Source organism: Theropithecus gelada, chromosome 18, assembly GCF_003255815.1.
Source record: "Theropithecus gelada isolate Dixy chromosome 18, Tgel_1.0, whole genome shotgun sequence".
Taxonomy (NCBI): domain Eukaryota; kingdom Metazoa; phylum Chordata; class Mammalia; order Primates; family Cercopithecidae; genus Theropithecus; species Theropithecus gelada.
In genome coordinates, this window is record NC_037686.1 from 55636652 (window position 1) to 55654257 (window position 17606).

Here is a 17606-nt window from a genome sequence, read left to right on the forward strand (position 1 = left end):
TTTTGAGACGGAGTCTCGCTCTGTCGCCCAGGCTGGAGTGCAGTGGCGCAATCTCGGCTCACTGCAAGCTTCACCTCCCGGGTTCACGCCATTCTCCTGCCTCAGCCTCCCGAGTAGCTGGGACTACAGGCGCCCGCCACTGCGCCCGGCTAATTTTTTCTATTTTTAGTAGAGACGGGGTTTCACCATGGTCTCGATCTCCTGACCTTGTGATCCGCCCGCCTCGGCCTTCCAAAGTGCTGGGATTACAGGCGTGAGCCACCGCGCCCGGCCAATATTATTATTTTTTTTGAAAGACGATCTTGCTTTGTTGCCCAGGCTGGAGTGTAGTGGTGCGATCTTGGCTCACTGTAACCTCCGCCTCCCAGGTTCAAGTGATTCTCCTGCCTCAGCCTCCTGAGTTGCTGGGACTGCAGGTGCACACCACCATGCCTGGCTAATTTTTGTACTTTTAGTAGGAACGGGGTTTCACCATGTTGGCCAGGCTGGTCTTGAACTCCTGACCTCAAGTGATCCGCCCACCTTGGCCTCCCAAAGTGCTGGGATTATAGGTGTGAACCACCCTGGCTGGCCAGCTAATATTGTACTTTAATTAATATTTGTTAAATTATGAAGTATAATAAATTGAAGAATTGTTAACCACTACTGAATGTAGGAACTGTAGCGATATCAATACCAGTGTTTCTTCTACCTGTGTTCTCTTTACGTATGTCTCATTGCCTCCCCTAGCCCTAGAAGGATTCACTGTCCTAGAATGTGTATTCATCATTTTTTCCTTTTTCGAAATAAGTTTTACCATGTATCTATATTTTGCTTGTTTTTGATGTGTATAAAAGTGATACATTGCTGTGGTCTTCTGTAATTGATTTTATTCACCTAATACAGTGTTTCGTAATAAGATTACATGTTACTTATGTGGTTTTCATTTGTCTATAATGTCTACTCTAAACATTCCACAATTTTCATAATTTCTTAAGTAATTTTCCTGCTGATGGACATTTGGGTTGCTTTCAGTTTGTTGTTGTTATAAACAATGTTGCTGCTATAGTCTTATGTTGATATGCCTCCTGATACGCAAGTACTTTTTCTAAGACAGTAGTTTCCAAGTGGAGTTACTATGCTGGAGGGACATTTGGTTATATGTAGGAATGTTTGATGGTCAGATGATTGAACAGTGAACATATCAGTTAATATAAGCTTAAGTAATGCCATGGTAACACCCCTCTTTTCCCCCCAGTCTTAGTGACTGGTCATAACAGTTATTTCTCACGTTATGTGTCTGTTGTGGGTCGGTGGGTTTGGGGTGTGGGAGTTTTTTTTGTCACACAGTTGTTCAGGGACCCAGCCTGATGAAGTCTTGGCTCTTTTATACTTCCCTTTGTTGCTTTGGCAAGGGAAGAGTAACTGGAGCATCATTCATGGGCTTTGTATGTTTAGATGCAGAAGTGACACATGCCACTTCTCTCCATGGCTCTTTGGCCAGAACTAGTCACATCACTCCACCTTAATTGCAAGGGGTCTGAGAAATGTGGAGAATTAGATAGAGTGATTGGTGAATAACATTATCTTTGCTGTAGGGGACACTCTTGGCATTTAAAGGCAGAGGCAGAGAGATTAAGATATGCAGAGTATTAGAGAGTTCTGCACAGGGGACAATGAAGAACTATTCAATCCACAATTCCTATAATGACCTCCTTGAGAAATACTACTATTGGGTATACACTTTGGAGCTCAGTTACTGGGCTCTGGGACATACACATTTACTTTCGCAAGATGATACCAAGTTGTTTTTCAAGGTCGATGTACCATTTTGCATTCACATCAGTGTACAAGTGTTTTTTCTCCACATACACTTTACTGCTGTATTCCCCCATTAAACCATCACTGCAACCAAGATAGTGACCATGTTCATTATTTCCAGAAGTTTCCTGGTGTCCCTTTATTCTCCTTTCCTCCCACCCTTTTATTCTCCTTTCCTCCCACCCTTTTATTCTCCTTTCCTCCCACCCTTTTATTCTCCTTTCCTCCCACCCTTTTATTCTCCTTTCCTCCCACCCTTTTATTCTCCTTTCCTCCCATCCTTTTATTCTCCTTTCTTCCCACCCTTTCCCACTCCTCTCCATCCCTAAGAAACCTTTTGCTTGATATCTTTTAATTTGTTTACATAGCATTTTTTTAAAATTGTATTTTCTGTTTGGTTTATAGAAACAGAGTTGGTTTTTGAGTATTGATCTTGTGTATTGATTTATAATCTTGCTAAATTTTCTGGTTTATTCTAATATGATGCCTATAGGTTTTTTTGTTTACTGTATAGCTAATCATATAATATTCAAATGATGACAAGTTTCTTCCTTTTTTTTTTTGTCTTACTGTTATGGGTAGGAATATCTAGTTTGAATAGAAACAGTAGATACTTACTTGTTTTATCAATGATCTTTTTTTTCCTTTTTTTTTTGAGACAGAGTCTCTCTGTCACCCAGGCTGGAGTGCAGTGATACATTCTCGGTTCACTGCAACCTCTGCCTCCCGGGTTTAAGCCATTCTCCTGCCTCAGCCTCCCAAGTAGCTGGTACTACAGGCGCCCGCCACCACACCCAGCTAATTTTTGTATTTTTAGGAGAGTCTGGGTTTCATCATGTTGGCCAAGCTGGTCTCGAACTCCTGACCTCAGGTGACCTGCCTGCCTTGGCCTCCCAAAAGTGCTGGGATTACAGGTGTGAGTCACTGCACCTGGCTCCTTATCAATGATCTTGAGAATGATATCTCATCATTAACATTGAAGTTTGCTTTAGATGTTTGATAAATACCCTTGGTCAGTTTAAGTGAGTTTTTATTTTCTGAGTTTGCTGAGAATTTTTATCCTTCATTTCAGCCTGAATGAAGTTACTAACAGCTTTTTCTGCAACTGTGGGGATAATAGTATGGGTGGCTTTAATCCATTAATGTGGTTAATTGTTTTGTAGTTCTAATTACGTTAAACTGTCTTTCTTATTCTGAGGTAAATTCAACTGGTTCTTTTTTTTTTTTTTTTTTTTTTTGAGACGGAGTCTTGTTGTATTGCCCAGGCTGGAGCGCACTGGCACGACATCAGCTCACTGTATCCTCTACCTCTCAGGTTCAAGCGATTCTCCTGCCTCAGCCTCCTGAGTACCTGGGAATTACAGGCACGCACCACCACATCTGACTAATTTTTATATTTTTAGTAGAGGTGGGGTTTCACCATGTTGGCCAGGCTGGTCTCAAACTCCTGACCTCAAATGATTCACCTGCCTCAGCCTTCCAAAGTGTTGGGATTATAGGGGTGAGTCACCATGCCACTGTGCCTGGCCTTGTTCTTGATATATATATTTTTTTAAGTTACTGGGTTTTCTAAAATAAATAAATTAATAAATAAATTAATTAAAAGGCGGGGCGTGGTGGTTCATGCCTGTAATCCCAGCATTTGGGAGTCTGAGGCGGGTGGATCACGAGGTCAGGAGTTCAAGACCAGCGTGGCCAAGATGGTAAAACCCTGTCTCTACTAAAATTACAAAAATTGCTGGGCACGGTGGCAGGTGCCTGTAATCCCAGCTACTTGGGAGGCTGAGACAGGAGAATCGCTTGAACCCGGGAAGCAGAGGTTGCAGTGAGCTGAGATCACACCACTGCATTCCAGCCTGAGCAACAGAGCAAGACTCCATCTAAAATAAATAAATAAATAAAAATAAATAAATTTTTGGATTTTGATGCAACATTTTGTTCAAGATAAATCTTTATGACTGTGGTTACCTGTAAGTTTCCTTTCTGTTACTGTTCTCATGTGGGTCTTGGTTATACTATCCTCATAGAATGGGTTGGGGTGTTTTCCTTCATTTTTTGTTGGCTGGATGAGTTTGCATGAGTTTGGGTTGATCTGTTTTTTGAAACTTTGGTAAAACTTACCTGTAAAGCCATATGGGCCTGATATTTTTTTGAGACATTGGAAAACAACAACAACAACAACAACAACAACTTTCTGTATTTTAAATGGTTATACAGGGGCCAGGCGTGGCTCATGCCTGTAATCCCAGTACTTTGGGAGGCCAAGGTTGTAATCCCAGCTACTCAGGAGGTTGAGGTAGGAGCATCGCTTGAACCCGGAAGGTGGAGGTTGCAGTGAGCCAGGATTGCATCACTGCACTCCAGCCTGGGCAAGCAGTGAAATTCCGTCTCAAAAAAAAAAAAAAATTGTAGGATTATTTGATTTTTTGTTTTGTTTTATTAACACTGGATTTCACTCTGTTGTCCAGGCTGGAGTGCAGTGGTGTAGTTACTCCTCAGTATAGCCTCGACCTCCTCAGGCTTGGGCAATTTTCCCACTTTAGCCTTCTGAGTAGCTATAGGACTACAAAGTGTGCACTGCCACACCCAGCTAACTTTTGTTTTTCTGTTTTTTGTAGATACAAGGTTTTGCCATGTTGCACAGGCTTATCTCCAACTCCTGGGCTCAAGCAATCTGCCCCTCTCAGTCTCCCAAAGTGCTGGGATTGCAAGCGTGAGCCTGCACCTGGCTGATAGGACTATTTAGGCTTTTGTTTTTTCTTTATTTAGTTCTATTGGTAAAACATTTTTTCTAAGAATTTGTCACAAAATTGTTCATAATATTCTCTTTTTAATCTCTGGTGAATCTGTAGCTATGTCTCCCTTTTCATTGTTAATATTATTTATAAGTGTCTGCTCTCTTTTTCCTGCCAGAGGATGTATCAATTTTTCTTGCTAGAGGATTTATCAATTGTACTAGTTTTCTCCAAGAATCAGTATTTTGCATTGTTAATATTTTCTCTTACATGTTTGGTTTTCATTGCACCAATTGCTATTTTATCATAGCCTTCATTCAATTTTGGATTTATTCAGTTTGGAGGTTTGATTTTTTTTTTTCTTCCAAGTTCTTTTTTTTTTTTTTAGAGACAGAGTCTTGCTCTGTTGCCCAGGCCAGATCTGAGCTCACTGCAACCCCTGCCTCCTGGGTTGGTTTTTTTTTTTTTTTTTTTTTTTTTTTGAGACGGAGTCTTGCTCTGTCGCCCAGGCTGGAGTGCGGTGGCGCAATCTCGGCTCACTACAAGCTCCGCCTCCTGGGTTCACACCATTCTTCTGCCTGAGCCTCCTGAGTAGCTGGGACTACAGGCGCCCGCCACCGCATCCGGCTAATTTTTTGTATTTTTAGTAGAGATGGAGTTTCACCGTGTTAGCCAGGATGGTCTTGATCTCCTGACCTTGTGATCCGCCCGTCTTGGCCTCCCAAAGTGCTGGGATTACAGGCGTGAGCCACCGCGCCCAGCCTACCTCCTGGGTTTAAGCGATCCTCCCACCTCAGCCTCCCCAGTAGCTGGGACTACAGGCGCCCACCACCGCTCCTAGCTGTAAGGTGTTTTTTTGTATTTTTAGTAGAGAGGGGTTTCACCATGTTGGCCAGGCTGGTCTCGAACTCCTGACCTCAAGTGATCCACCTGCCTCAGCCTCTCAAAGTGCTGGGATTATAGGCGTGGGACAACTCGCCTGGGCTTCCTTCCAAGTTCTTAAGGTGCATGCCAATCAAATTAATGTTCTACCTTTTTTTCCAATATAAGTATCAAAAGATACATGAGTTCAATTGAAAAAAAAAAAATATATATATATATATATTTCCCTTGATATATCTCCTTTTATTGCAATGTATAGATTTTGATATGTGGTTTTTCTGTAATTGTTTAGTTCTAAGAGTTTTAAAATTTTGGTTGTAATTTCTCCTTTCACCTGTGAGTTATTTAGAAGTTTGTTATTAAGTTTCCAAACATAGAAGTTTGTATAATGTTACTTTTTGTGTGTATGTTTCCCCTTGTGAAGAACTTATAAGGAGTGGAAATTTGATTTGACTGTATTTCACTTCATCATTAGGACTTGAAAGTTCTCATGGTAGGGTTTTATTTCAGGTTAATTTCAGTTTAACAGTAATGTTTTCAATACTTATTTAACATGCTTGAAGACTTCTTAAGTAAAAATTCCTACGTAAAATCTTAAGTAAAATTTCTAAGAGGAAGTAAGAACCCGAGCACCCTATTGTGAGGTTAGAAGAATAAGAAAGGGAGTCTGGACTAATTTTAAACAGGAAGAGGAGAATTTCACTGTGGTGGGGAAATATAGTAAAGATAAAACTCCTCTTTTGTTTGGTTTCCTTGTAATTCAAATTGGGTGATCATATGCAGGAACTTAGTTCTCAGTAATGAGTAACGTATATAGGGAAAGATGCAAATCCATGCAGGCTCCTTGATCAGAGACATAGTTAGTGAAATACATCAGTGGTTCTGCTGTCTGACTTATTTCTGCTTCTCTCTGTTTGCTTTTATAGGTAGAAGAAGTGAAAAAGCACCAACACTGTTTAGCATTTAGCTCCTCTGGACCCCAAAGCCAGACTTACTACATTTGCTTTGATACTTTCACAGAATACTTAAGGTGGCTGCGACAAGTCTCCAAGGTAAGCAAGCATTTAACCCAGGAATCAACTCAGCTTCTAGCTAGCTGCAAAGTTCCTTTCTGCTTTAGCCAGGTCTAAAATATAGTTACACATACTTTTTTATTTCCTCCAGATACTGCCAGTGATTAGCAATTTTTAGTTTTTTAAAAACTGATTTTGCCTGAAAAGTGGCTTTTTAAAAATTGTTTTTTACTTGCCCAGTTTTGTTTATACTTAAAAATAAATTGGTCTGTAGACTGGCATTACTCTCTTAATGTTGTAGATAAAAAACATGAGATTGAGAATATTTGAGGGACTGGCCCAGGCTAAGACAACTATAAAACCACAAAATACCCAGAGAATTGTTACAAATTTCCCTTCTTTCTCTGACTGTTTTTTCATAGAAATAGTCCAATATTATACCATCTCCCCTTCACCTTTATTCTGCCTTTTCAGTGATTTAATGTTTTTAATCTTATTTTGGCCATTATATTCCTCTGATTTAATAAGATCACCCTGTCCCATGAAATAATATATAGTACTTTTGACCAGGCACACTGGCTCAATCCTGTAATCCCAGCACTTTGGAAGGCTGAGACAGGCGGATCACTTGAGTTCAGGAGTTCAAGACCAGCCTGGCCAAAATGGTGAAACCCTATCTCTACTAAAAATACAAAAAAATCAGCTGGGCATGATGGTATGCACCTGTAGTCCCAGATCCTCGGGAGGCCGAGGCATGAGAATTGCTTGAACTGGGAAGGTAGAGGTTGCAATGAGCCGAGATCGCACCATTACACTACAGCCTGGATGACAGAGTGAGACTCCAAATTAAAAAAACATATAATATATACTATAATATTATTATATTCTTTATAATATAATTATGTATTATATAATATATATGTACATTATATAATATATAATTATAATATATAATATATTTTTAATTACTATATATAATTATATATATAGTAAATGCAGATTTTATATATAGTAAATGCCTAGTAAATACAGGTGTTCATTACAGTACTTTTCCCTTCTCCAATTTTAAAAACCAGATATATGTTTCAAGAATGTTATATAATAATTATATATAGTTATATATAATTATATAGTATCTAGTACTTTTGTGTTTAATGTAAACCAGAGTAACATTATAAATAAGACAAATAAATGGTGATATTTCAGGTAACCTGTGTAAGAATGTTTTTATATCTCATTTAGAGAATTATGTGTAAAATAATGGGGTGGATTGCAGTCTTTAGTGCCTTGGTTTGGGTGTTGTTTTTGAAATGATGAAATCTCCCTAGGGTGCCAGGAGCATTACAATGGAATATGCTTTCATATTTTTGAATTGATAATTTAACTTGTTCTCCTAGTTCAGTGTGATTCAGATTGCTGTGTGATGTAATTATTTGTCAAGTGAATGAGTAAGGAAATAACTTTGGAAAACAGTTAAGAGAAAATCAGAGAACAGTATCTAGAAAATCATTTTGAAATACTGGCCGTATTTGAATTACCAGGTAAAAACCGTTGCCTGATGATGAAATATCATTTAGGAGAATTGGTTTTTCTTCCTTTTAGAGAAGAAGCAGTGGGTAGAGAGTTTCGGTTGATAGGGCTTAGAAAATTCTCTCAACCTAGTAGACAAATGGAGGTTCTAAATGTGTAAGGCAGCACTCCTGCAGGAAAAAGTTGGGAAGAGGACCCTTGTTGTTCAGACTCATGTGTAGAATTAATGTAATATTAGAAGTATACCTGTCTGGTTTTAAAATTATTCATACGGTTACAGATGTGAGGAGATATTAAATAATTGGGCTTTTATATTTATAATTTATCATTTTTATTGTGCTTTTGTATGCATTTGTATCCAAGTGGTTTTATGGATTGAAAGCAGTGAGTCAGTTGCCTACACTCTGCTTTATTCAGAATAAAATGCCTAACTAGGATCAAAGTGCAGCACATTTCTTTCTGTATAGAGATGTTGATATTTTAAATCAACTTTTAAATTATTAACTTTTTCTTTATTTTGGAGTACTTTTATAATTACAGAAAAGTTGCAAAGATAGTGCAGAGAGTTCTCATAGTTTCCCAACCCCCTCACTCAGTTTACCAGACGTATTACTACAATGTATCTCTCAAGTGTAAGAAACCATCATTAGTACATAACTCTGAACTAACCTGTGGAATTTATTTTTTTGTTTTGTTTTTGTTTGAGACAGAGCCTTGCTCTGTTGCCCAGGCTGGAGTGCAGTGGCACAGTCTTGGGTCACTACAACCTCTGCCTCCTGGGTTCAAGCAGTTCTCCTGCCTCAGCATGCTGAGTAGCTGGGATTACAGGCATATGCTACCATGACCGGCTAATTTTTGTCTTTTTAGTGGAGATGGGGTTTCACTTTGTTGGCCAGGCTGCTTTTGAACTCTGACCTCAAGTGATCCGCCCGCCTTGACCTTTCAAAGTGCTGGAGCTATAGGCGTGAGCCACTGTGCCTGACCTTTATTTGGATTTCACTAGTTTTTCTATTGCCTTTTTTCTGTTTCGAGATCTAATTCAGGATACCACATTGCATTTGATTGTCATGTCTCCTGTGTCTCCTCTAGTGTCAGTTTTTCACTTTTCTGTGTTTTTCTTCCTTTCTTTCTCTCTCTCTCTTTTTTTTTTTTTTTTTTTTGAGGTGGAGTCTTGCTCTGTCACCCAGGCTGGAGTGTAATGACATGGTCTTGTCTCACTGCAACCTCTACCTCCCGGGTTCAAACGATTCTCCTGTCTCAGCCTACCGAGTAGCTTTGACTACAGGCGTATGCCACCATACCCGGCTAAGTTTTTGTGTTTTTAGTAGAGACGGGGTTTCACTATGTTGGCCAGGCTAATGTCCAACTCCTGACCTCATGATCTGCCCACCTCGGCCTACCAAAGTTGTGGGATTACAAGCATGAGCCACTGCACCTGGCCCACTTTTCTGTGTTTTTCATGACCTTGACAGTTTTGAGGAATACTGATAAGGTATTCCTCTAAAGTGCTGAAATGCCCTGCAGTTGTATGTAGACAATAATTCACACACATATACATATACAGCATACATTTTATACTTATAATAAGTGGAGCTGAGTATTTCTAAGAGGGTAGAGGGACTTTGATTTGATTATCTTAGATTACTGGTATTGACTACAACTAAATAGATTAAGAACTTTAACCTTCTTTCCATTTAGAAAGGCTTTGATTAGAGAAGCTGTGTAGTGTTGGGGTCAAGAATTTGAGTTTCAAAGTAAGGCAGGCATGGATTCCACCATTTCCTGGTCATGTAGCTATATCTAAGTTCCAAATTTTAAACTTTTTCATCTAATAAGGAGAATAATAATAGTACTTACCTTTTAGAGCTTATATGAGATATGCATATAATAGATTTATACTGGCACATAGTAAGTGAGTAGAACTAACTAACTCAATAAAATAATTTTATGACTGTCATCCCTGATTGGTCAAATAATATTTTAAAGTATTATCTATTTGTATGTGTATTTTCAGCAGATAAAGACACGGGTCTTGGTTTGTCTGAACAAGTTACTTTTTGCTGCTCTTAACAACCATGTCAGCCTTTTGGGGAAAGGATGGCAGACATTGGGGAAATGATTTCCTCCTGAGAAGTTGGGGTGGGGAATAGAGGGCGATACATTTTAGTAAATGCAGATTTTCTTTCTTTCTTTTTTTTTTTTTTTTTCTTGAGATGGAGTCTTGCTCTGAGCCTGGAGTGCAGTAGTGTGATCTCGGCTCACTGCAACCTCTTCCTCCTGGGTTCAAACAATTCTCCCACCTCAGCCTCCCGAGTAGCTGGAATTACAGGTGCGCGCCACCATGCTGGGCTAATTTTTTTGTATTTTTAGTAGAAACGGGGTTTCACCATGTTGGCCAGGCTGGTCTCGAACTCCAGACCTCAGGTGATCCACCTGCCTCGGCCTCCCCAAGTGCTGGGATTACAGGCGTGAGCTACCGTGCCCGGCCTAGTAAATGCAGATTTTCAATACAGTACTTTTCCCTTCTCCAATTTTAAAAACCAGATACATATTTCAAAAATGTTTAGCAGTTACCGTTAGTGATTTAAGGACAAATGAATTGTAAAGGACTGATTAAAAGAGGTTAGATATTATAAAAGAAATGGGTGAAGGAATGCCCTGTTTGGGTTTGAATCCTATATAAAACATGGCCACACCCTTCTTTAAGCGTTATATGTTGAGGATAATCTTGCGATAATATCGTTTCCTTTTTAACCTAGCATCTGGGGAGAGTAGACTAGAATCTTGCTCCATTTGGGAATATATGCCTATAGGGAATTTGACATGGGTAAGGTTGATTGTTATAAGCTCCTCCAGCTTCCAGTTTCCCCCTTCAGTTGTCATCTGCTCTTCCTCCTATGTAGGTATTAGGAAGTTACATCATTTAGTCACACTCACTGTTACTATGGAAGCGTTTAGTTTCTTTTCTTCATATTGAGAAACAAAACATTCTCAGAATGGATAGTCTTTACATCTTGATGTTTAGATAAGGGTTCATTTTGATAAGGACCTGAAAGAAAAACAAACCAACAGAAACAAAAGTTTCTAATTTTTAATAACTGTCCCCACCCCAGAGTAGGAGGGCAAAAAAGAAACAAATTTCCATTATTTTTTAATTAAAATGAATTAAGGAAGTAATGTAAAAGGAAAGTTCTTTATTTTCAGTTTATATTTCTGGATTTTCAGATACAAGAGAGGTGTTACTTTTTGTTCTGATTTGTTTCATTTGATTTTGGGAAAATTTATAGAGGTTTATTAATCAGATGTGTTCTACCAAGATAGGCTCTTATATACTTACTATTTTTAAACCTTAGCACTTAATATTGCTTGCCAAAATAATACCCAAGGCAGTCTCGTTAGAGTTTTTATTTTGGATGTGTATTAGTGGTAGACAGTGTGGAAGAGCTCCTCTGGGAGGATTACATATATTGGTTGTAAATTCATTCCTAAAATATTAATGCACAGCATGCTGTAAAAATTGAGTAAACCTCCTTTATATACGGTGTAAAAAACGGCTCTGTTTGTTCAGCATGTTTTCAAAGTGGTTGGAGGGTCAGTGATATGAAAAGGCTACGGCTAAGCTGAGGGAGTAACAGGAACATGCAGAAGAGCTCCTATCAGTTATGAGTAATGCTGACCTGGGTATCCATCTTGGTGGTCCACTTTTTAGAGTGCGTTCATTGTGGATATGTTGATTGATCCTGTGAATTCTTTTCAAAGTTAGGCTTTCATGTGAATCTGTAGCGTGTCTTAGTTTTAATTTAAAAGTTTAGTAACTTCTGTAACACCATATTATTCTACTTTAAAGTCTGTTTCTTGGCCAGGCACGGTGGCTCATGCCTGTAATCCCAACACTGTGGGAGGCTGAGGAGGGCGGATCACCTGAGGTTAGGAGTTCACGACCAGCCTGGCCAACATGGTGAGACCCTATCTCTACAAAAAATACAAAAATTAGCCAGGCATGATGGCAGGTGCCTGTAATCCCAGCTAGTCAGGAGACTGAGACAGGAGAATCGCTTTTGAACCCAGGAGGCAAAGGTTGCAGTGAGCCAAGATTGTGCCACTGCACTCCAGCCTGGGTGACAGAGCAAGATTCCATCTGAAAAAAATAAATAAATAAATAAAAATAAAGTCTTTTTCTTTATTCCATGGAAGATTAAAAGTGGATTCAGGTCAGTGACTTAGTGTTGTGTCCCCCCCCCCCCGCCCCGTTTTTTTTTTTACTCTTTATTGTGGAAAATGTCAAGTATTCTGAAATAGAGATAATCGTGTAGTAACCCCCACACAGCTGTGCCCCGGCTTCCACAGTTACCATCTCCTGGTCAGTGGGCTGTTATCAATGTGCCCCCTTTCTCTCTGGATTATTACAAAGCAAACCCCAGACATTATTTCACTCACAACTATTTTCACATGTGTGTGTATAACTCTAGAAGATGAGGACTCTTGTTACAATTACTCTTCTTACAACACCGTTATCTATGTGTGTGTGTTTTTTAAAGAATGGATAATTCAGATAAAGATTAGAGGGTTGATTCAGGTGTCTTATTCCTGAAATAGCAGTGTAGCATGTGGTACCCAAGAAAATATACAACACTTGTGGAAAAGGGCCTATTGTGAGCTACGCTTTTAACTTTTTATTAGACAGATGGAATGCTCTTAAATTTTGATTAGAGCTAGATGAAAATGAGAACAGTTTACTACATGGCACACTTCTAAATTCAGTATTTTGAATCTGAATAGTAACTTGACTAAATTGAAAGTGATGGAGCCCTGCAGTTAGGGACACGATGTCTAATCATAAGCATTTTCTCTTAAAAATTGTCAGTTCTCTTGTGTAGGGAAAAGGAAAAGGCACAGTATGACCTCTTCCAAGGACCTCAAACCTGGCCGGTTTATTTGGTTACAACATGGTGACAATGAAAACAGCATTGTAAATTCAGGCCTCCTGGAGGGCCGCGAACCTGTCTGCTTGTCTCTCTCTCTGTGCTGATCAGTGGCTGACAGTTGCAGACTGTGACTGTCAGAGTCGTTCTCTCTCCTGCTGAGGGAAAAAGTCACTGCATTGAACTTCTGGTTGCCGTGATTTGAGTGCACCCTAAACATGCACAGTGTAGGCAAATCGGAGCCACATTTCATGCCGAACGATCCCATGAAATGATGAGCAAACATCACCCTTTTAAATAAGAGTAAGGCACATGGTGAATCACAATTGAACTTTTGGTTTCATTTGCTTAGAAACAGTATCTTACTGTCTAGATTTTACTCAAGGAATACTTAACTGATCAATTGAGTCAAATTATTCTAGTATAACAAGATTGAGGTTTCCAACATATCGATTTGTGTTATTAGATGTAATTACAAGGAACCCTTTAATATGACTTAGACATCTTTTACCCATATTTTGCCTCTTAACTTGAAGTGTAGTTCAGGAAGTCTGCTGCCTTTTGTTAGCATGGTCTGCCACTTGTCCTTTAGGGATTGTGCTGTAGTTTTTAACTTTGAGGTTGTAATGATAAGCTTCGCTATCAATACTGTTCTACTGAGGAGTCAAGGGCTTTTCTGGAAACCCTCACTTCACATTTTACACCCAGTGTTTTGGATAAAGAATCAAGGGCCCTTTGATCTAACAAGCCTACCATAGAATCTAAATGGAATGAAGGGGCTGAGTGCAGTGGCTTACGCCTGTAATCCCAGCACTTTGGGAGGCCAAGGCAGATTGATCACCTGAGGTTGGGAGCTCAAGACCAGCCTGGCCAACATGGTGAAACCCTGTCTCCACTAAAAATACAAAAAAAATTAGCCAGCCATGGTGGCAGGTGCCTGTAATCCCAGCTACGTGGGAGGCTGAGGCAGGAGAATCACTTGAATCCAGGAGGCGGAGGTTGCAGTGAGCTGAGATGGTACCCCTGCACTCCAGCCTAGGCAATGAGAGCAAAATTCCATCTCAAAAAAAAAATAATAATAATAATAAATGGAACTATGGGTCTGAATGACGTGAATCCTGAGAAGATTGCTCTTATACCAATTCTGTAGTGACAAGAAAAGTTTGGAAATTTAGTATATGAGTTAATATATGAATATTTGGGTATATGAAGACTTCAAGGAGGCAGTGGGCAAGCTGAGTCTTTTAAGGGTAAATAGGTGTTCACCTTGCAGACAAGAAAAGTACATTCATTTCAAGAAGGATAGGTCAAGTATGTGCAGAGGCAGTTTGCAGAGATATCCTGTAAAGATCATATCACACAAGTCTGAGAAGTGTGAAAAAAAAAAAGAAATAAGAAGCTAAAGTAAATGAGTGCTGGCCAGTAAGTTTCCTGCTAGTTCCATTTCATTTTCTTGTAGAAATATGACTGTAAGTTACCCAGTATTATCATTAACTTTCCAATATAGTAATGGATTTGTTATGTAAAAAATTACCTTATGGAATCTTTGTTACAGTTAGAAGGCAGCAGTCTATGAAGTCAGAGAACTTATAAATTCTGCTTTGAATTTAGGGAGAAGGTAACATTTTGGATTGTATTAAGTTTTTTGTTACACATAAAATTAAGTCAGTAAAAAAATAACAGAATGATCTCTTTACAGATATAATTATACTTCCTCTATACCTGTCTTATTTCCACACTGCTAATCCCTTTTTTTTTTTTTTCTTTTTCCTGTAGCGGCTCTTGTTTCTGTAATCCTAGTTAATATATTCCTGAAGAAGAGGCTTTCACTTCAATTCTAAAGCTATTTCCGTTTAGAACTATTTAATTTTATTTTCTCTAAAGTTTTATAATCCAGTTGTAAACAAATGGCAAAAATACCTAGTTTGTTTACCATCTCATAACAAAAGAAGCATGTTTTTGTGAAGCAGTGCTCATTTGTATAATTATACTATTACCATTTTAAATGCATCCAATGTACTTCCATCTTCCTTCCTCCTGTCTTCTCATCTCTTCCCCCTTTCTTTCTCCATCTGTGTTGAAATTAGCAGTTGTTGTTCTCACTGTCCAGCAAGGAGAGATGGGGAGAGGGAGGGAGGAAAGAGAGGACTCTTCTGTCCTTTCTTTGTGCCAGGCACCAGGCTCCATGTGGATTGCCACAACCTCAGCAAATGGAAATGTGTTCCTTGTGTGTTCTTGGTGGAACTCTGGAAACATTTTCCCAGGAGACCTTAAAGAACTTTGGTTGGGGTCTATACTTCTGTTATTAGTACTTTAAAATACTTGTGGGTTTGATCTGTATAAATGTTATCTTTAATAAAATAACTTCTAGGGTTCAAGAGAGGAACTTACAGTTACATTTTAAAGTTGTAAAATGTTGTTTTAATATTGGTAAGGGCCCATGTAAGGTAGTTGACAAGAAGGGAATATTAATATTAACTACAGTATTCTAAAAGAATTGTGCCACCAGTTATTTGACATTTTCTTTGAAAACATTCTTTAGTTTAACCTTGAATTCTAGTCTTCAACAACAAACGACTCTTAGTTCAGAGACTTAAGATTTGGAAAAGATCAGACTCTCACACCATCCCACCCATGTCTGTAGGCATTTCCAACATCTGTAGTGTCTGATGTGACTGTTTTTCCGTATAGGTGAGCTGAAGTCTTTATTCCTATAGCTTTGACTCATTGACCCGAGTTTTTCTATCTGGTACAATGCAAGAAAATTCGACTCCTTTTCCTATTTAATAACCTCTGAATATTGTTGAGTTACCAGGATCTGTGCCCTTGCACTGCCCTTTCTGCTCCTTAGCAGTCTATTTTCAGCAGAAGTATCCCTGGCAATTCCAACAATTCCTTCTGTCGCTTGGTTCTCAGATACTTTATCTCATAGCTTTTTTCCTGGGTGCTCTCTGATTTGTTGACATCCTTGCAGATCTCATCTGATCAGCACAGAGTATGTGACCATTATTTTCATTACTTTAGACATTATGTCCAAAGTGAATTAGTTACCCTTTTGTGAGGTCAACCCTAAAAGAAAATATTTTTTTTTGCTCTTTTCCTTCCTCAACTTGTTGATATATTTTGTAAACAATATAATTATTTACTGTACCAAATTGATACTATAGTGACAACAATAAAGCACATAGTAGTAACTAACATTTTGGTAACTTTTACTATTTGGCAAGCACTGTGCAAGATACTTTGTAGTAGCCCCGTGAAGTAGGTGCTGATAACAATTCTATGAGGTTGGTTTTTTGTTGATTTTTTTTTTTTTTTTTTTGAGTTGGGGTCTCGCTCTGTTGCTCAGGCTGCTGTGCAGTGGCATGATTACAGCTGATTGCAGCATTTGACCTTCCAGGCTCAAGTGATCCTCCCACCTCTGCCTCCTGAGTAGCCGGGACACAGGCATGCGCCACCACTCCCAGCTAATTTTTGTATTTTTTGTAGAGACGGGGTCTTGCCACGTTGCCCAGGCTGGCCTTGAGCTCCTGGGCTGAAGCAGTCCTTCCACCTTGGCCTCCCAAAGTACTGGGATAACAGGCACAAGCTACTGCGCCCAGACTGTGGTTGGTTTTTAATACCAAAAGATATTAGCTTTTAGATATTATTATCCCCATTTTGCAGATGAGGGAACTGATATATAAAGTATTCAATTACTGCTTTATGCATTAGGTTCTACTACCTTATTCCTTTTACTTAATTATACTTCCAGTGTTTTACAGTGGTTGGAAGGGACTGAAAACAAAGATTTAAATAATAACTGAGATTTACTGAAAATATCTCAGTAAGGTACTTTATATACAGAGTTGGCAGCTGAATCCAGGCAGCCCAGTAGTATGACAAAGAGTAATTTCTCAAGCAGTCTGTTTATTGGAGTATGTTGCTAAAAGACGCTTGAGCATAGTCACTCTACATCGCTCATTCATCTTAAATGATGACCAAGAGTTATTTAAGAAATGTGAGATGCTTTCTGAGTCATTCAAAGCAGACTGAATTGTTTTCAATGGCGAGGGAACTACTATTGTCTGATTCTTTGCAAACTGGTCAAATATTGATATATCAGGAACTTAGTATGTGTGATTAACCAGATATCTGTATCTGGTCATGTTATATTTTAAAGTTAATTTCTTTTAATCTGAGGGTTTAGACCAATTTAAATATATATCTACCAGGTGGCCGGGCGTGGTGGCTTACGCCTGTAATCCCACCACTTTGAAAGGCTGAGGCGGGTGGATCACCTGAGGTCAGGAGTTCGAGACCAGCCTGGCGAACATGGTGAAACCCCATCTCTACTAAAAATACAAAAATTAGCCAGGCATTGTAGCGCATGCCTGTAATCCCGGCTACTCAGGAGGCTGAGGCGCTGAGGCAGGAGAGTTGTTTGAATCCGGGAGGCTGAGCCAAGATCACACCATTGCACTCCAGCCTGGGTGATAGATTGAGATTCTGTCTCAAAAAAAAAAAAAAATCTAACAGGCATGGTGGATGGTGGTTCACACCTGTAATCCCAACACTTTGGGAGGCTGAGTGGGGAAGATCACTTGAGGCCAGGAGTTCAAGGCAAGCCTGGGCAACATAGCAAGGCCCTGTCTCTACAAAACAATATATACACACACACACACACACACACGTATGTATATATACATATATACATATATATACACACATATATATGTATATAT

At 39.1% G+C, this 17606-nt stretch overlaps 1 protein-coding gene across 1 annotated transcript in view; it reads left to right on the top strand.

Annotated features, from left to right (window-relative positions):
• Positions 1-17606, top strand: part of PHLPP1 (PH domain and leucine rich repeat protein phosphatase 1) — a 269089-nt gene that overhangs the window by 119510 nt on the left and 131973 nt on the right. The window contains exon 3 of the mRNA XM_025365542.1: positions 6344-6469. Within this exon, the coding sequence (XP_025221327.1) occupies positions 6344-6469 (126 nt within the window). The remainder of the gene's footprint in view (positions 1-6343; positions 6470-17606) is intronic.